This window comes from Cervus canadensis, chromosome 12 (assembly GCF_019320065.1).
Source record: "Cervus canadensis isolate Bull #8, Minnesota chromosome 12, ASM1932006v1, whole genome shotgun sequence".
In the NCBI taxonomy this organism is placed as follows: Eukaryota; Metazoa; Chordata; class Mammalia; order Artiodactyla; family Cervidae; genus Cervus; species Cervus canadensis.
This window is the reverse complement of record NC_057397.1, coordinates 60,762,295-60,782,625: the sequence shown is the minus strand read 5'-3', so window position 1 is coordinate 60,782,625 and position 20,331 is coordinate 60,762,295. Positions and strand designations below refer to the sequence as shown.

The 20,331-nt window shown below is 39.6% G+C and overlaps 2 protein-coding genes across 2 annotated transcripts in view; both read left to right on the top strand.

The window, feature by feature from the left end:
• The first annotated feature begins 3,518 nt into the window (after positions 1-3,518).
• POLR2K (RNA polymerase II, I and III subunit K) lies at positions 3,519-6,281 on the top strand. Its single transcript, XM_043483953.1, has 4 exons — positions 3,519-3,625; positions 4,404-4,472; positions 4,825-4,917; positions 5,571-6,281. The coding sequence occupies exons 2-4, from the start codon at positions 4,412-4,414 to the stop codon at positions 5,591-5,593; spliced, it is 177 nt and encodes a 58-aa protein (XP_043339888.1). The 5' UTR covers positions 3,519-3,625; positions 4,404-4,411; the 3' UTR covers positions 5,594-6,281.
• A 2,804-nt stretch (positions 6,282-9,085) lies between these two features.
• Positions 9,086-20,331, top strand: part of SPAG1 (sperm associated antigen 1) — a 79,997-nt gene continuing 68,751 nt past the window's right edge. Inside the window, exons 1-3 of the mRNA XM_043483900.1 lie at positions 9,086-9,731; positions 13,075-13,216; positions 16,322-16,481. Coding sequence (XP_043339835.1) covers positions 9,536-9,731; positions 13,075-13,216; positions 16,322-16,481 — 498 coding nt within the window. The 5' untranslated portion in view covers positions 9,086-9,535. The remainder of the gene's footprint in view (positions 9,732-13,074; positions 13,217-16,321; positions 16,482-20,331) is intronic.

Here is a 20,331-nt window from a genome sequence, read left to right as displayed (position 1 = left end):
AGTCTTTTTAATGAATGTTCAGGACTGATTTCCTTTAGGATGGACTGGTTGGATCTCCTTGCTGTCCAAGGGACTCTCAAGAGTCTTCTCCAACACCACAGATCAAAAGCATCAATTCTTCAGTGCTCTATTGAGTTACCTCTTCCCTTTGGCTAAGAGGGGGAGGCACTTTGTAAGACAGCTGCTGATAAAAAATATTTATGTTCTATCTCAGCCTGTCTGTGGAGGAAGAAACTGTATAGTTTCATCTTGCTTATTTACCTTATTTGCAGAGTACATCAGGTGAAATGCTGACACACAAGTTGGAATCAAGATTGCAGGGAGATATATCAATAACCCCAGATATGCAAATGATGCCACCTTTATGGCAGAAAGCAAAGAGGAACTAAAGAGTCTCTTGATGAAAGTGAAAAGGAGAGTGAAAAAAATGGCTTAAAACTCAACATTCAAAAAACTAAGATCATGGCATCTGGTCCTGTCACTTCATGGCAAATAGACAGGGAAACATGGAAACAGTGACAAACTTTTATTTCCTGGGCTCCAAAATCACTGCAGATGGTGAATGCAGCCATGAAATTAAAAGACACTTGCTCCTTGGAAGAAAAGCTGTGACTAACCTAGACAGTTTATTAATAAGCAGAGACATTACTTTGTCAACAAAGTTCTGTCTAGTTCAAGCTATGGTTTTTCCAGGAGTCATGTATGGATGTGAGAGTTGGGACTATAAAGAAAGCTGAGCGCCAAAGAATTGATGCTTTTGAACTGTGGTGTTGGAGAAGGCTCTTGAGAATCTCTTGGACTGCAAGGAGATCGAACCAGTCCATCCTAAAGGAAATCAGTCCTGAATATTCACTGGAGGACTGATACCCTGATGCTGGGAAACACTGAAGGCAGGAGAAGGGGATGATAGAGGATGAGATGGTTGGATGGCATCACTGACTCAATAGACATGAGTTTGAGCAAGCTCCAGGAGTTGGTGAAGGACAGGGAAGCCTGGTGTGCTGCAGTTCATGGGGTTGCAAAGAGTTGGACATGACTGAGTGACTGAACTGATATTTAAAAATCGGCCTCTAAGAAAACCCAGAAAGTCAAGTCCCAAGTTGGTCTGTGGAGGTGCAACCAATTAATTCCTTCTGGAAATGAAAGGTCAGGCTCAATGTTCCCAGGTTGCTGGATGGGAGAGAGAAAAGCAATAGAGCCTGCTTAATAAGAAATCAATAGAGGCTTTCCTCAGAGCTCAGTTGGTTAAGAATCTACCTGCAATACAGGAGACCCTGGGTCAGGAAGATCCGTTGCAGAGGGGACAGGGTACCCACTCCAGTATTCTTGGGTTTCCCTGTGGCTCAGCTGGTAAAGAATCCACTTGCAAAATGGGAGACCAGGGTTCAGCTGGTAAAGAATCCACCTGCAATGTGGGAGACTTGGGTTCAATCCTTGGGTTGGGAAGATCCTCTGGAGAAGGGAAAGACTACCTACTGGAGAATTCCATGGACTGTATAGTCCATGACATTGCAGAGTCAGACATGACTGAGTGACTTTTACTTTCAATAAGAAACCAAAGTAGTAGATATTGGGGAGAAAGAAACCTGCTTCTCAGATTAACTACAATAGTTATTAACAACTGTTTATTTTCTAAATTTTAATAACTTCATTTTCTTCTCCCCCTTTCTGATATAAATACTTGCTGTTGAGAGTGCTAATTCTTAGGTAGGTTGATTCAGAAGGGGGGGGGAGGAGGAGAGGGAAGAGAAGGGGGTCTGGGGCTCTCAAGGAGGAGAAAAGGGCAAATGTTTCTTTCCTACATTCCTTCAACATAGTCACATAAAATATTTTTTTCTTTAAGCCCAGAGCTAATAATTACACAACAAACAACTCATCTTGCTCAAGGATATGTTTTTCCTTAAACTCTTTACCAATGATTATAAAACAATGTATCCTGTTGGAGGACAGGTTTCTCCTTAAAAACTTCTGACTATCCTGTCGTCTTAAAATGTATGTTGTGGGAGTGGGTCTGGTAAGCTCTGTCTAGTGAAAGTGAAAGTTGCTCAGTCCTGTCAGGACTCTTTGCTATCCCATGGCCTGAATTCTTCAGGCCAGAATACTGGAATGTGTAGCTTTCCCTTCTCCAGGGGATCTTCCCAACACAGGGATCGAACCAAGGTCTCCCACGTTGCAGGCGGATTCTTTACTGTCTGAGCCACAAAGGAAGCCCGTTATTTAAAAAATGTTATTTTAAAATGTTATCCCATTATTTTAAAATGTAAGTTGTGGGAATGGATCTGGTAAGACCTTTACAACCTGGAGACATTCTTTTGATTTACTGTAACAACCAACTGAAGAAGTATATAGCTCCCTTGCTAAGACTAGCGATGGGCACTCTCCATCCCCTCTTCTGATGTCTATGTTAGAAGCTTTCTGTCCTTTTTCACTGTAATGAAACTTCTGCCACACAAAGTTCTGAGCGTCTGAAGCCTGGTTCCTGATGCCTATGCTAAATCTTCTTCAGAGACCACAAATCCGACATCGTTCACCGTAAGCTATTACTGTGAAAGAGGCAAACGTTGTGAACCCAACCATTCAATTTCATTAAAATTTTGACCTTTGAAAGAACACGGCCTCACTGGTCAAGTCTTCTTGTTCTTCCAAGGAGGAATGAATACAGGGGACAAAAGGAGGGTCAGGGACAGCTGCTGCTGCTGCTGCTAAGTCGCTTCAGTCGTGTCCGACTCTGTGCGACCCCATAGACGGCAGCCCACCAGGCTCCTCTGTCCCTGGGATTCTCCAGGCAAGAATACTGGAGTGGGTTGCCATTTCCTTCTCCAATGCATGAAAGTGAAAAGTGAAAGTGAAGTCGTTCAGTCGTGCCCGACTCTTAGCGACCCTATGGACTGCAGCCTACCAGGCTCCTCTGTCCATGGGATTTTCTAGGCAAGAGTACTGGAGTGGGGTGCCATTGCCTTCTCCGAGTGGAGAGCTACCACTACGTAAATCCCTTAGCTTTAAGTGGGAGCAACTGACGTAGCCGCCCACAAGTAAAATGTGTGAGTCAGAGAGAAAACGAGCGCCTAGGAGAGAAAGGGTCGAAAAGCAAAAACGAAATTATATGAAGAATAGCGACCGAACGGGTTCTCCACTGCCCCGGCACAAATAGCAAACGATTCGAAACACGTAGTCTGAAAAGGGCTTTTCTACGTGGATATCCGCGGTGGAGCCGATTCTTCTACGTTCCTCGGAGTAACGGTCAGCCTAGTATTCCACGAGCACTTCACTGGGGTTTCTCTTCTAACCCTCTGCCCGCCTAGAAAAATGTTCCTTTCTGCAGACTTCGTCAGAGAAACAAACCTCCTTGGACTGCTAACGTGCTGCTAAAGTGCTTTGCTTCCCTGAAAAATGAAAACAGCTAGGAGGGAAACAAGCACTTTCGACTAGACTCGAAAACACCAAAGGATCCGTTTCACCCGCCTCTGTTCAATGCAGGTTCCTCAGCCACGCCCGGAACGGAAGGGGCGGAGACTACGGAAGGGGCGGAGATTCCTACACGTCAGAAGCGAGAGCCGGAAGTTGGCCGCGGCTCAGCGGCGAGTCGGAATCTGTTTGGAGAGGCCTCAAGATTTCTCCGTGTTACGTGAGTAGAGAATTAGCGGTTTGGGATTTGAGGGTGGGAATTTGGGCCCAAACTGAAAAGACAATAAGGTCTAAAGAGGTCTAGTGTAAGGGTTAGAGTCGGGAGAGGCTGGGGATAGAGTCGATACTGTTAATCCTTTGCCTGTTTAGCTCTTGGGTTGTTTCCCTGTTTAACTGTTGACTAGCTTTGGGGAGTTCTTTATTCTTCCCTTATCTTCGGTTCGCATGTTCTCCTGTTGAGAGAGGTAATTTTTTTTTTTTTCTTTTACAATCTCCTGCTAAGGTTTGGAAAAATATAGCGTGTTAAATGAAGACGCGGGCTTTGCAATCAGATCTAAATCTCTCTGACTGCAGCTGAGTGTGTTAGTCGCTCAGTCATGTCCCACTCTTCGCGAGCCCATGGACTGTAGCCTGCCAGACTCCTCTGTCCATGGAATTCTCCAGACAAGAATACTGGAGTAGGTTGCTCTTCTCTACTCCAGGGGATCTTCCCGACCCAGTGATTGAACCCGGGTCTCCTGCATTGCTGCTGAGTAATCCTGCCCAAATGAACTTCCCTAAACCTGAGTTCCTTCATCTGTAAAATAAGAGTCCAATTTGGGGGTAAATGCGCAACACGTTTTTTGTTTGTTTCGTCCTTTAGACCCAGCCATAGGATTTAAAACAAAGTACTGACTAGAAATTGGGACCTTTTTAGCTTTCCCTCGGGAAAATGATTCCTGGTTGGATTTATGAGGGCCCCATTTTGAGAAATTAAATATTTGAGTCTCCGATTTCAGGGACAACTATGGACACCCAAAAGGACGTTCAACCCCCAAAGCAGCAGCCAATGATATATATCTGTGGAGGTAAGAGTAACACAAAGTAAGAGTATTTAAACTCGGTTAAAAAAAAAAAAATTGTGTATTTGTCTTTGACTTAAGTGAGTCGTTCATCTTTATCTTTAAAGTTAGAAAGCAGAACAGCTTTAGCAATCTTTAAAAAAATCCTCTCATTAACTTTTCATTTCCTCTTCTAGGAAAAGTGCCTTGCCAACTACTCTTTTTCTTTCTCCTTAGCTTATTGGTAATAGCTACACATCCTTGAGATTGAGTATTTGTATTTCAGTGTGTTGGATGAAAAATATGGTCAAGATAATATGCTTGTCTGTAATAATTTCTCTTTTAAGCATTGAATAAATAAATGTGTTTTCATTTCTAGAATGTCACACAGAAAATGAAATAAAGTCAAGGGATCCAATCCGATGCAGAGAATGTGGATACAGAATAATGTACAAGAAAAGGACTAAAAGATGTATCCTTTTAACTGTGCTTCTTAGGTATGAGATGGGAGCAAGTGAAGAATAATGCCTGGTTTGATAGTCAAAGACTAATTGCTGGTGAAAATGGTAACAACTTGGATTACTTACCAAAAAAAAACAAACCAAAAAACATGTTTATCATTTTCTTTGACAATACTTCGGTGTGTAGACGTATACCAAGTAATCTAAATACTAGTTGATTTTGGCTTTCATAAGTGTATTTTTCAGCAATTCTATATACGTACTCATTCCTGAGCTTCAGTTTATGAACAAACTAAATTAATACAAGGGGAACTGCAAATAGTGAGTTTTTATGTTACCTAATGGAAAAAGTGAGACTTACAGATTAGCTGAAAGACAGAGTAAGTTGTTATGTAATAACTGACAGTATTTTTTAGAACAGTAAATTATCGCTTTTAATTTTAATTGCTTTAGTTTCTTGGTGCATTGGTCTTCTCTATCATGGAAAGAGGGCTAATTATTAAAATAGTTTATTTTTTAGTTTACTTCTCATCATAGTAGATAGTGAATTTTATTCTTTCGTGCATTTTAGGTTAAATAAATAGATTATTGCAAAGAGAAAGTGATTTGGAAGTACTAAAATTTTAATGTACTTTTTTTATGTCCTTAACTTGGTATATTACAGTGGTGGTTTTTGATGCTCGGTGAAACATGAAATTCAGAGGAATATCTTCATTTGTATTTGGATTTGTTGTTAATGTTGTATAGTTTTTGATTAGTGTACTTTATGAATACAATTATATACACATGATTTCATTTTAAAAAACCATATTGTATTTAGATACCTATTAATAGCTTATATAAAGATATTATTTTTTGTTCAGTTACATGGTTTGTATTTTAATTTTATTGTATATGTAATCTGACACTCAATGGAGGTTAAAAATGTTTCCCAAACTACACTTTAATCAAAACCTGGAATCATCTGGGACCCTTGTTAAAAATGAAGTTTTCTAGGGCTCTTTAAAGGTCTGATTAAGTAAGTTCTTAGGAAGCCTCTGTTTTACATCACCAATTGTTTGTAAACTCTCCAGCATCATTTTGTATAGAGTATTCCAATGCACTTACTGTCAATGTGCATACCTTATTTTGAGTTACAGTTTTCATTTGTTAACTTGGCATAGGCCTTTCTGTATTTATATGTAATGGTTGACTTTTTAAAATCTTGGGCAAGGGAAAAGAAACTTTGATGGTTGCTTTCTGTAAGACAAAATCAATACCAAGTAAAGTGGATGAAGCAGACTGTTAAGGCAGGTGTGGTGTCCCAGTTGTAATTATTCATTAAAGTAAAAAAAAAATTCTACTTTCAGCATATTAAAAAAAAAGTTGGTTTACACTTAATTATTGGATGAATGTTTAAAGCTTTTGCTTTGATAACTAGGAAAATGGATACTCAGATACTCCATCTGTTCCAGAATTTGATTAGATAAACTTCATTGATAGCTTTGTGTGTCTCTGACATTCAGAGAATTAACTGTGCCATTTAAAAGAAGCACCTATTATTTTTACTGCCATCCTTAAATACTAAGTTCTATAAATTTATTATGTGCTATATAGTACTACTGTACTCAAACTTTTTAAAGGGCGCTTCCTTGATCCAGGTTTTCCTAGACCATAGCTTTCATAATTCTGTGATTCTGCCATATTCCTTGAGCTTGTTCTTTTTGTGTGGAAGAGTCCCGATAAATGACAGCTGCCTAAACCCCAACTCACTGATAATGTTGCTCTTAACTATTCTAATTTCATCATAGGTCCTTTGGGCATCAGTAGTTTGAGTATTGTTATTTGGTTAACTAGACTGTGGTTTAATGGGTAAAGTATTACGCATGGAACTCAAGACCTTCGTTTCAATTAGTTACCTCCTTGTGTCCCCTTCATCTATAAAATGGAAGTAATTTTTCTTGCCTACCTGGACAGTTGTAGAAAAGGTAAAATAGATATAAAATTGCTTTTAAAAAATCCTTTTGAATAGTGGTCTATGAATATAAAAATCAGTAAATCTGAGCATGAAGCTAACACATAACTTGTTCCCTACTTAAACTGCTTGCCAGACACACAGGTTCATCAAAAATATGTGGAAATTGGTTCAAATCCAGCACTGCTCATTTACTGGCCAGTTTACTTCAGCTTAATTGGTGAAGTCAAGAAATTAATAACACATACACCTGCAGAGTCCTTGTTAGATGGCAGTGACTTTACCAGGATTCACTTTCCTTATTTGTAAGATGGGCATGAAAAAATGCACTGTAGCACCTACCCCAAACATTTGCTGCAAGATAAAATACTCGATAAAAACTCTTAATGTAATAAATGTTAGCTATTCACACCATTACAGTTTCTGCACAGGTGATTGTATTCAGTTTAGTTCTGTCGCTCAGTTGTGTCTGACTCTTTGCAACCCCATGAAACAGCACGCCAGGCCTCCCTGTCCATCACCAACTCCCGGAGTTTACCCAAACTCATGTCCATTGATACGGTGATGCCATCCAACCAATTCATCCTCTGTCGTCCCCTTCTCTTCCTGCCCTCAATCTTTCCCAACATCAGGGTCTTTTCAGATGAGTCAGCTCTTCGCGTCAGGTGGCCAAAGTATTGGAGTTTCAGCTTCAGCATTAGTCCTTCCAATGAACACCCAGGACTGATCTCCTTTAGGGTGGACTGGTTTGATCTCCTTGTAGTCCAAGGGACTCTCAAGAGTCACCTAGAGCCAGACATCTTGGAATGTGAAGTCAAGTAGGCCTTAGGAAGCATCACTACGGACAAACCTAGTGGAGGTGATGGAATTCCAGTTGAGCTATTTCAAATCCTAAAAGATGATGCTGTGAAAGTGCTGCACTCAGTATGTCAGCAAATTTGGAAAACTCAGCAGTGGCCACAGGCCTGGAAAAGGTCAGTTTTCATTCCAATCCCAAAGAAAGGCAATGCCAAAGAATGCTCAAACTACTGCACAATTGCACTCATTTCACATGCTAGTAAAGTAATGCTCAAAATTCTCCAAGCCAGGCTTCAGCAATATGTGAACCATGAACTTCCAGATGTTCTAGCTGGTTTTAGAAAAGGCAGAGGAACCAGAGATCAAATTGCCAACATCCGCTGGATCATTGAAAGAACAAGAGAGTTCCAGAAAAACATCTATTTCTGCTTTCTTGACTATGTCAAAGCCTTTGACTGTGTGGATCACAATAAACTGTGGAAAATTCTGAAAGAGATGGGAATACCAGACCACCTGACTTTTTATACAGGAAAACCTGTATGCAGGTCAGGAAGTAACAGTTAGAACTGAACATGGACCAACAGACTGGTTCCAAATAGGAAAAGGAGTACGTCAAGGCTGTATATTGTCACCCTGCTTATTTAACTTATATGCAGAGTACATCATGAGAAACACTGGGCTGGAAGAAGCATGAGCTGGAATCAAGATTGCTGGGAGAAATATCAATAACCTCAGATATACAGATGACACCACCCTTATGGCAGAAAGTGAAGAACGAAAGAGCCTCTTGATGAAAGTGAAAGAGGAGAGTGAAAAAGTTGGCTTAAAGCTCAACATTCAGAAAACTAAGATCATGGCATCCGGTCCCATCACTTTATGGCAAATAGATGGGGAAATGGTGGCTGACTTTATTATTTTGGGCTCGAAAATCACTGCAGATGGTGACTACAGCCATGAAATTAAGAGACGCTTACTCCTTGGAAGGAAAGTTAGGACCAACCTAGACAGCATATTGAAAAGCAGAGACATTACTTAGTCAACAGAGGTCTGTCTAGTCAAAGCTATGCTTTTTCCAGTAGTCATGTATGGATGTCAGAGTTGGACTATAAAAGCTGAGTGCTGAAGAATTGATGCTTTTGAACTGTGGTGTTGGAGAAGACTCTTGAGAGTCCCTTGGACTGCAAGGAGATCAAACCAGTCCATCCTAAAGATCAGTCCTGGGTGTTCATTGGAAGGACTGATGTTGAAGTTGAAACTCCCAATATTTTGTCCACCTGATGCAAACAGCTGACTCATTTGAAAAGACCCTGATGCTGGGAAAGATTGAGGGCAGGAGAAGGGGACAGCAGAGGATGAGATGGTTAGATGGCATCACCGACTCAATGGACATGAGTTTGGGTAAATTCCGGGAGTTGATGGACAGGGAGGCCTGGTATGCTGCAGTTCATGGGGTCACAAAGAGTCGGACACAACTGAGCAACTGAACTGTTCCTCAGTGTTCTCTCTCTAGATCTTTTAAATCTAGTGTTAGACTAATTGACCTAACTCTTTCATCTTTTTTACCTTTTTTTTTTTTCTTTATCTGTTCTGTGAAAGATTTCACATTTACTTCCTAATCCATCTGTATATTCTTGGATGGAATGTCTTTATGTAGATGATAGTGATGTTTTTAATTTGCCACCATAGTCTATTATTTTTCGAGTTAGTTTTTATCCTGCTTGTTTATTCAGCTTGATATTTTCTGTACCCAATTGTGAGCAGAAAAAAACCATAAAGTGTGTGTGAAAAGAAAATTCCAGAGCACGTGGAATTGCAACTCACTTCTCTTTAATAATTTTGTGTCTGAGTGAAGCTGGGTCTTCAAGGCCAATCAGCGGATGGCAAACAGGAGGGTAGCCAGTCGTCACGCAGAGGCTCTAAACCCCGCCCGCGGCGGTCCGTCTCAAGCTCTCGGTCTGGGGACGGGCGGTGTGGGCAGGGACGGGGCGGAGCGGCGCGCCCCTCCCCGGGTACCTGAGCGAGGCTGGTACAGTGTGTGGCTGGATCCTCTGCAAGACTTGGGGTCTGAACCAGGTGAGTATCTGCCGGCCAGGGGTAAACTACACGTCCCCATCGCAATTCCTCCCTCCGGGGGCCTGGGGTGAAAGATAAGACTCAGAGGTGGGGAGGGAGCGCGCGAGGAACAGCCTTCTCGGTCGGGGAAAGAAACGGGCCCTTTTGTTTCTCGGGGCTGAAGGTGGCGGATGTTGGGGCAAGGTCTTCGGTGGCGGCCACTAGTCCTTGTGAACAAAACCGGGGAATAGGGAGAAATTATTCATAAGAGTCCTGAAGTGCCCCCTGACCGTTGCGGGTTGGCTGTAGAGCTCCGGGATCCCGGGCAGGCCCTGACCCCGCTGTCCTCTCCGGCCGAGCTGTACATAGAAACCGTTACTACGGGCTGGAAGATGCCGTTTCCTTTCGGTCTCCGACTGCAGGTGGCGCCCAGGCTTGTGGATGCTGGGAAGAACGTGCGAAGGTGGAAGTCAGTTTTTCCTGTTACTAGCGCATTGCAGTTTGCACTGGAGGTATTACTGACAAACCGATGAGTAAATGTGGGAAATGGATGTGAGTTAGGATGGTGGAGAAGAAGTTAACCCCAACTAGGACCACAGTTTTTCCTAATCAGAGACAAATTGCAAGCAGATGTGGAAGAGTTCTAACTGGAGCAAATAAAGCATAACTTGTGTTTTGGAGTTTGAGAGTTAACATTTATTGTTCTTGAGAGTGAGTATCCTCCCCACCGCAGTCCTCCAAGTGGTAGTTTTCAAAAAAGATTCTCAGAAACGTTAAAACAGTGTTTAAGTTGAAATTCTCTTAATTAGGTAAGAGATGTCTTTATCATTGCCAATGTTTTTCACTATGTTTTATTCAAACCATAAAACCTCAGGGGTTTCAAAATTCCTTTAATTGAAGGTAATCTATTTTAATCCTGTTAGATGTTTATATCCTCCCATCAAATATCCTCCAGCTCTCGGGAAAAAATTCTCCCACAGACAACTCATTCTCTTCTGGGCAGCATCAATAATTTAAAGTTCTTCACTTGGTTTCTTGTAATTTCCACCATTAAGGCTACACTTGTGATGGGAGACCAGCCTACTGGGCCCTTCTAGTATGGTGTAAAAGCCATATTCTCACTTCTTCGTTGAACCTCATTCAAAAGCTGACAAATTGTCAGCTATATTCTGTACCCAAGTCAAAGCCAGCAGGAATGTGGAGAAGCTGACAGGGCATCCTTTTTCTGCAGATGTCTGATGTATGACCAGACTCAGAGGGCAGGCATGCTGAAGGGAATATTCCTAATGAATTAGACTTATTGCTACTTGTTTTAAAATTTACCACCCAGTGTGTTTTAGTACAGTGTTAAAAAAAAAAAAAACTTTGACAATATAACTCATAATGTATGCATTTTACTTTGCAACATTTATGTACACATTTGTGTGTGCATTTATATATACCTATGTTTATCATTTCTTTATATAGGCATGAAATAAAAGTTTCTGTAAAACAGTATTTAATGGTAGTCTGATTTTATTCCTGTTCTACCTCATAAAAGAATGCTGATTGCAGCTGACTAAATTGATTTCATGAGTTGCCACCTGTTATTTGAAAAGCACAATTAAGTATGACAGTTAAGTATATGGGCTCTGTAGTGGCCTCCTGAGGTTCAACTCTTCAGTTCACTACTTAATAGTTATATGACCATATGCAGTTTATATACTTGAAACATCACCTTCCTCATCTGTGAAAAGGAAGTAATATCTTTCATGAAAGTGGTCTTGAGGACTGAGATAATTCATGATATATAGAAATTTAGCTTCATAAATGTTAACTGTTATTACTGGTCTCTGTTTAAAACATATTTGATACAGTAGTTGAAGGATTAAATGAAATAATAATATATACAAAGTTCGTTAAGAATTATGTATTTGTTGCTGTTATTGACACTATCATTAGCAGTATATCAGTAGAGTGAAACTGTCCAAGGCCATCATATTCCCAATTCAGTTAAGTTTAGCAGATATTTCTTAAGGGATATAAGACACTAGTTACTATGTTAGTTCTGAAGCTCTGAGATGAATTAAGTAAGATCTATCACAATCTAGAAGAGAAGACAAATAGAATTTGGATATATGCTATGTGGTACAAGAGAGGTATGTACAGAGTGCGTTTAGAACATATTAGGCCTGGCAGCTGTTCACTGATGGGAGTGGGCAACTGGGAAAGTAAGGAGGCAGGGAATGTGGAAGAAGGCTATGCAGAATTACAGAAAGGGTATTATTTATGTTTGTACCGAATCAAAAGGACGATTAGGATGTTAACAGCTAAAGTAGGAGATACCAAAATCAAATGTTAAAGGATACCTTAAAAAAGCAGCTTGAGCACCAAAGAGGATCAGAATATGCACACTCCACCCAAGTTGGCCACTTTGGCATAAGGATTATTTTGAGCAGAAGGCAAATAAGAGGAGACACAGAAAAAACTCTTTCTGCCTTCCCTTTTTCTGCCTAAAAGCAGGACATAAATGTCCCTTTATGAAGGTGTTCCCTCCTCTCCTCTCTCATACCAAAGTGAGGAGTACAATCTTTATCACAGCAGATGGACAGTCAGCATTGAGGGGAGTCTGCAGAAACAAACCTCATTAAAATAACTCTTTATCTTCCATTAGTTTTTCCATATATTTACTTTCTAGAAGCCAAAACCCTTTTCCCTTGTCTAATCATTTTTACACAATTTATCACCCTTTTTTAAAATGATACATAAATTCCCAGGACTAGCAGTTTCTTTGAGTTTTCACTTTTCTGTGAAGCCCCCAGGAGTATATAAAATAAACCTTTTCTCCTGTTAATATCTATTGTCAGTGTGATTTATAGGCCTCAGGTACTGAACCCAATAAGGAAAAATATTTTTCCTCCACATACCAAGTCCTGCTTTGTCATTATATTTCAATTTTGCTTAAGTGAAGATTAAGTAAGCTAATCCATGTGTGGTAGATAGTAATTTAGCCCCATGAATGCTAACTGTTCTTAACAGACAGTTTACAATGAGTAGCTTCCTCCTTAGAAGAAATACTCCAGGGACTTCCCTGGCGGTCCAATAGTTAAGACTTTGCAGGGGGTGCCAGTTTGATCCCTGGTCAGGGAGCTAGGATCCCAGATGTCTTAAAGCCAAAGAACCAAAACAGAAGCAATGTTGTAATAAATTAAATGAAAGGCTTTTAAAATGGTTCACATTAAAAAAAAAAAGAAATACTCCATTTCCTTTTCTGTAGAAATGAAAAAAAAAACAAAACATTGCAGAAGTACCTAGATGGTTACTACTATCCAAATTGAGTTTTACTATATAAGATTCATAACTATTTTCCTACACTACATTTCAGCTATGGCCACCAAAGATTATCCGTCATTGTGGGGCTTCGGGACAACAAAAACATTTAAAATTCCTGTCGAACATTTGGATTTCAAGTATATTGAAAAATGTTCAGATGTTAAACACTTGGAAAAAATTCTTTGTGTGCTCAGGTAAGCATTAAAAAAAGCTTGTTTCAGGCTGCCAATTTTAATTATATTGTTGACTTCTGAAATTCAAAGCCTCATTAGAAATTTTAGAGCAAATTTTCAAATATTGAGATTGATTTTTTTGTCCATGTTAGGTTCCCAAACAGTGTTTTTAATTTTGTGGTTAGTTTGGAGGGTTCTGGCCAGATTTACTTCCAGCACAAGAAAATGCAGGAGACATGGGTTCAATTGCTGGTTTGGGAAGATCCCCTGGAGAAGGAAATGGCAACCCATTCCAGTATTCTTGCCTGGAGAATCCTATGGACAGAGGAGCCTGGCAGGCTACAGTTCATGGGGTCACAGAGTCAGGCACGATTTAGTAACTAAACCACAACTTCCAGCACCAGACTTAGGTTAATTGGTATCCCAGGAGGAGAGCATTTTTCTTGCTTCCTCCCATTTTCTAGGAAAAGGTAAAGCAGCTGTTAGGAGGCACCTGCTTCTGCTGATAAAGTGCTTGGCACTGTCTCACTTCACACTACCTGCCAACAAAGGTGGGTGACTCACTGGGAGCTGTCACATGGAGGGTGGGGTGGGAGCAGGAAGGAGGGCCAGAAGTCAGGGAATTAGGGCCTTTTCTGGGTAAGAGCCCTGTGGCCGTATTGTCAAATGTTCATATTCACCAAATATGGTGGTTAAAAAATCACTAGTTTGAGGGCCCCATTCCTAGAGATTCTGCTTCAGGAAATTGGGAGCAGAGCCCAGGAACATGTGTTTTCAACAACACCCTGGAAGATTGACAGGTGGTCAAGGGAACTCTGCAACAAACATGACCTGGGACTTCCCAGTGGTCCAGTAGTGTGCCTTTCAATGGAGGGGACGCATGTTTGATCCCTGATCAGGGAACTGGGATCTCACAGCTCTTGGAGCAACTGAGTCCTGGTACTGCAACTAGAGAGAGTCTGTATATGACAACGAACGATCCCACATGCAGCAAAGATCCCAAGGTGCCTCAGCTGAGACCTGACGCAGCCAAATAGACAAAATGTGCTCAGGTGCTCAGTCGTGTCCAACGCTTTGTGACCCTATGGACTGTAGCCCACCATGCTCCTCTGTCCATGGGATTTTCGACACAAGACCACTGAAGCAGGTTGCCATTTCCTTCTCCAGGGGATCTTCCCAACCCAAGGATCAAACCCAAGTCTCCTGCACTGACAGATTCTTTACCACTGAGCCAGCTGGGAAACCCAAGTAAATAAATAAATATTAAAAAAAAAAAGAAACACTGACCTGTTGCCTACCAACTTGTGCCACCTGTGTGGTGTTTCTTGAGGGATTTTCGTTTGGAGGGTAGCCTCATATTACAGAAGCACTTGTGAGCATGAACTGCCCCTTTCCAGGACATCAACAGCATTCCTTTTACCCAGCAGTGATTCTTTTTTTTTCCTAATGTTACTTTTTTTTTTTTTTTTATTAGTTGGAGGCTAATTACTTCACAGCATTTCAGTGGGTTTTGTCATACATCGGCATGAATCAGCCATGGAGTTACATGTATTCCCCATCCCGATCCCCCCTCCCACCTCCCTCTCCACCTGATTCCTCTGGGTCTTCCCAGTGCACCAGGCCCGAGCACTTGTCTCATGCATCCCACCTGGGCTGGTGATCTGTTTCACCATAGATAATATATATGCTGTTCTTTCGAAACATCCCACCCTCACCTTCTCCCACAGAGTTCAAAAGTCTGTTCTGTACTTCTGTGTCTCTTTTTCTGTTTTGCATGTAGGGTTATCATTACCATCTTTCTAAATTCCATATATATGTGTTAGTATACTGTAATGTTCTTTATCTTTCTGGCTTACTTCACTCTGTATAATGGGCTCCAGTTTCATCCATCTCATTAGAACTGATTCAAATGAATTCTTTTTAATGGCTGAGTAATATTCCATGGTGTATATGTACCACAGCTTCCTTATCCATTCGTCTGCTGATGGGCATCTAGGTTGCTTCCATGTCCTGGCTATTATAAACAGTGCTGCGATGAACACTGGGGTACATGTGTCTCTTTCGGATCTGGTTTCCTCAGTGTGTATGCCCAGAAGTGGTATTGCTGGGTCATATGGCAGTTCTATTTCCAGTTTTTTAAGAAATCTCCACACTGTTTTCCATAGTGCCAGCAGTGATTCTTTTCTTTCGTCTGATGACCTTCTTTATCTCTGTGTCCTTTCCTTTTTCTTTCTCTCACCTTTAGCCTCCTGCCCTTCCTAAGCAGTCCTGCTTGTCCCCAGCCAGAGCTGAGGTAATAACCTCATCATATCATTGTATTCTCTTTTGTTTTTCTCAACATATGAGAACGTTTTCATTTGTATTTGATCAATGACTAGTAAAGAAAATGAGAGTTTATGGGATGAAAGAATTTGAAAGATTTTTTTATGAATAGCCTTTTAAAGTGGTATGGACTTGGAATTATATTTTAAAATTTAATTTGAAAATGGAATTTATTTTTATTTCTCTAAAAATTTAAAAGTAAGCAGATTCACAAGAAACAGGGAAAAGATTGATTTTCCTTTAAAAAAAATAAACAAGTAAAAAAGAACAGATGTCTCTAATTGTGAGGAAGGAATTCTGTTCCTTGAGTGGTTGAATTTAGAGGTGTGTTCTTCTAAACTATTCCTCCGCCATTGTCTTCCTATCCCCTTGGGGGCGGAAATTGAGCTAGGATAGTAACTCCTCATTGGAAAGTAACTCCAAAGTCTCACTCTGTGCCTCTCTCTAATAATGAATTTCCATTTATAAGTTTAAAATTACCTTATGTACAAAATGAATATGTGAGTGTTGAAGAGGAGAGAAAATGTTATTTATTCAGCTTTTAAAGTGTGTGATGGAAATTGGTGTCTTTGGAGCTCCTTTTTCTCCCCTTCACTGCGACACTCCATAGATCAGATGAAAGTAGAGGTTGCTGAAATTGAGGAAGGTTCAGGGAAAGCAGCAGCCCAGCCTTCATCCTTGTAGAGAGGCGGGTCATGAGATCTCCTCGGAACCCCTGGGCTCCATGGAACCCAGCTTGCAAACCACAGGTTTACGTGATCTCTAAATAAAGTGGTAACTCTAAAATTCTGAATTTTTTAAAAGGTCTGGTGAGGAAGGATACTATCCTGAACTTACTGAATTTTGTGAAAAGCACCTTTCAGGCTTGGCTCCTGGAAGTAGAGCTTTGAGGAAAGATAAACCTGTGGCAACAGCATCCAGTTTTACAGCAGAAGAATGGGAAAAAATTGACGGTGACATAAAGGTATAGAGTAACATCACTTTTTTGGTGACATTGTCATGGAATATATATCTACTTGTCTTAAATCATTAAAGGGAATTTTGTGGTAATTACTTATGTGGTATTGGTTGCTTCTTACATCCAGGAGACTATTGTGACTATGTTTTTGTAGATTTGTATATATATGGGGTGAGGAGCATGCTCACATACATGTATGTATTTTAAATGACTAAGTAATATCCCATCCTACAAAAGAACCATAATTCAGTCAGCATATATAAATAGTACTATCCAAACATGTCTGTTCATAACTTTTTCTGCATCCTGGTTATTTCCTAGGAATAAGTTATTAGAATTCAAGTGCCTTGATCTGAAAGGGTCTGAATGTATTTCAGTCTGTTAAAACACGTTTCTTTGTGTCTCAGAAAGTTGTACCTTTGTACTCTCCCAATAGCAGTGTAGGAATGCCCACTTCAGGTTACTCTTCACTAGATACTATAATCATGTTTTACATTTTAAAATCAAGTAAATGGTTTAAAAATGACAGTACATAATGTATAGTTTGTTTACCATAACATTAGAGTTTTAGAAGTCTGTCACTTGAATTTTTTTATTTCGTTAATGACCTGCTTGTGTCTTTACTGATTTCTTTTAATCAACATTATTGTTATAGTTTACATTCAATAAAACTTAACCATTTTATAAAACAAGTGAATGTATACAACAAAACAGAAACAGGCTTATAGATATAGAGAACAAACTAGTGATTACCAGTGGGGAGAAGGGAGGAAGGAGAGGCAGGATAGGAGTAAGGGATTAAGAGATACAAACTACTATGTATAAAATAAATAAATAGCAAGGATGAAATAGAGAAATAGAGACATTATTTTATAGCTTTAAATGGAATATAATCTACAAAAATATTTAACCACAATGTTGTACACCTGAAACTAACATTATATTGTAAATCAACTGTATTTCCATTTTTAAAAAATTAACTGTATTATGGTAATTTCACTGAGTTTTGACAAATCGTATATACTGTAGAATATTTCCGTTACCCCTACAAGTTTCATTGTGCCCCTTGGTGGTCAGTGCTGACCATATACCCTGGTTCCTGGCAGCCACTGAACTGCTTTCTATCATTACAGATTTGCCTTTTCTAGCCTTTCATATAAGTATAATTATATAGTATATCTTCTTTCATATCTGTCTTCTTCCACTTAGCATGATGCTTCTGAGATTCATCTGTGTTGTTGTATGCATCCATACTTCATTCCTTTTAATTGCTGAGTAGTAGTGATTTGTATGGCTATCTTACAGTTTGTTTAATCATTTACTACTTGATGAACAAATGTCAAAATTTTTTTTCCTTTCTTTTTATTTATTTGACTGTGTCTCGTCTTCAATCTTCATTGTGGTATGTGGAATCTAGTTCATGACCAGGGATCGAATCTGGGCTCCCTGCATTGGGAACTACAAATCTTAGCCACTGAACCACCAGGGAATTCCCCCAGAATGTTTTCTGAAGTGGCAATCAATCCTGCCAATAATGGATAAAAGTTCCAGTTGCTCTACATCATGGTCCATAATTAGGATTGTCAGTTTGGTTAATTTTAGGTCTTCTGTTGGGTATATAATGGTATCTCATTGTGCTTTTTATTTGCATTTCTCTAATTACTAATGATGTTGAATGTCTTTTCATTTGCTTGTCATCCATATATCTTATTTTGTCTTTAAATCCTTTGCCCATTAAAAAATTAGGTTGTTTATGTTCTTATTGAATTATAAAATACATATCTTTCATGAAGATGTATCTTTGCAGATATTTGCTGATATTGTATGGCTTGCCTTTTAATTTTTTTTTAATAACATCTTTGGAAGAGCAAAAATTTTTACTTTTGATGAAGCCAATTTTCTTATAGTTTGTGCTTTTGTGTCCTATTTAAGAAACCTTTGCCTAATTTAAGATCCCTAAATTTTCTCCTATGATTCGTCTATAAAGTTTATCGTTTTAACCCTTAAATGTAGGTGTAAAATCAGTTTTATTTTTTGGACACACACACACAAATATATACATACACACAGTGCATGTATTTGTATATACCAATATGGATATCCAAATGTTCAAGCATCTAATGAATGATTATCTTTTCCTCATTGAACTTCTTGGTGCGAATACCAAAAATAGGTTGACTTTGTATGTGTAGCTCTATTTCTGTACTCTATTCTGTTCATTAATCTAAATATCTATCTTTATACCAGTATTCCATTGTCTTGATAACAATAAGTCTTTTTAAACATTTTAAATTTTGTATTGGAGTATACTCACATGCTAGCAAGGTTATGCTCAAAATCCTTCAAGCTAGGCTTCAGCAGTGTGTGAACCAAGAACTTCCAGATGTACAAGCTGAGTTTCGAAGAGGCAGAGGAACCAGAGGTCAAATTGCCAACATTCGTTGGATCATGGAGAAAACAAGGGAATTCCAGAAAAACATCTACTTCTGCTTCGTTGACTACACTAACACCTTTGACTGTGTGGATCATAACAAACTGTGGAAAATTCTTAAAGAGATGGGAGTACCAGACCCCCTTACCTATCTCCTGAGAAACCTGTATTCGGGTCAAGAAACAACAGTTAGAACCGGACATGGAACAACTGACTGGTTCAAAATTTGAGAAAGGAGTACAAGACTGTATATTGTTACCCTGCTTATTTAACTTCTATGCAGAGTACATCGTGTGAAATGCTGGGCTAGGTGAATCACAAACTGGAATCAAGATTTCCAAGAGAAATATCAACAGCCTCAGATATGCAGATGGCACCACTCTGATGGCAAAAAGTGAAGAGGAACTAAAAAGCTTCTTGATGAAAAAGAAAGAGGAGAGTGAAAAACCTGACTTGAAACACACCATTAAAAAAACTAAGATCATGGCATCCAGTCCCATCACTTCATGGCATATAGAAGGGGAAAAAGTGGAAGAAGCAATGACAGGTTTTATATTCTTGGACTCCAAAATCCTTGATAATGGTGACTGCAGCCATGAAATTAAAAGATACTTGCTCCTTAGAAGAAAAGCTATGACAAACCTAGACACATATTAAAAAGCAGAGACATCGTGTTGCTGACAAAGGTCCGTAAAGGCAAAGCTATGTTTTTTCCAGTAGTCATGTAGGGATATGAGTCAGACCATAAAGAAGGTTGAGTGCCAAACAATTAATGCTTTTGAATTGTTGTGCTAGAGAAAACTCTTGAGAGTCCCTTGGAGTGCAAGGAGATCAAACTAGTCAATCCTAAAGGAAATTAACCCTGAATATTCATTGGAAGGACTGATGCTGAAGCTCCAATAACTTGGTCACCTGATGCAAAGAACCAACTCAGAGGAAAAGACTCTGATGCTGGGAAAGATTGAAGGCAAAAGGAGAAGGGAGAGGCAGAGGATAAGATGGTTAGATAGCATCACGAACTCACTGGACATGAATTTGAGCAAACTCTGGGAGACAGCAGAGGAAGAGGATCCTGACGTGCTACAGTCCATGGGGTCACAAACAGTCAGATATGACTTAGTGACTGAAGAGCAACAAAACAGTTGATTTACAGTAGTGCTGTGTTGTGTTAGTTTCACATGTACAGCAAGGTGATTCAGTTATGCATTTACACATATCAGTTCTTTTTCAGATTCCTTTCTCATATCAGGCAGTGCAAGTCCTCCAACTTTGTTCTTTGTTTTCAAAGTTGTTTTGGCTGTTCCAGGTCCTTTGCCTGCCAGTTTCTATAAAATAGAAATTGTATTTGTGTTTGGGATTGTTTTGAATTTGTTGTTCAGTTTTGGAAGAATTGATATCTTGATAATATTGAGATTTCTCATCGAT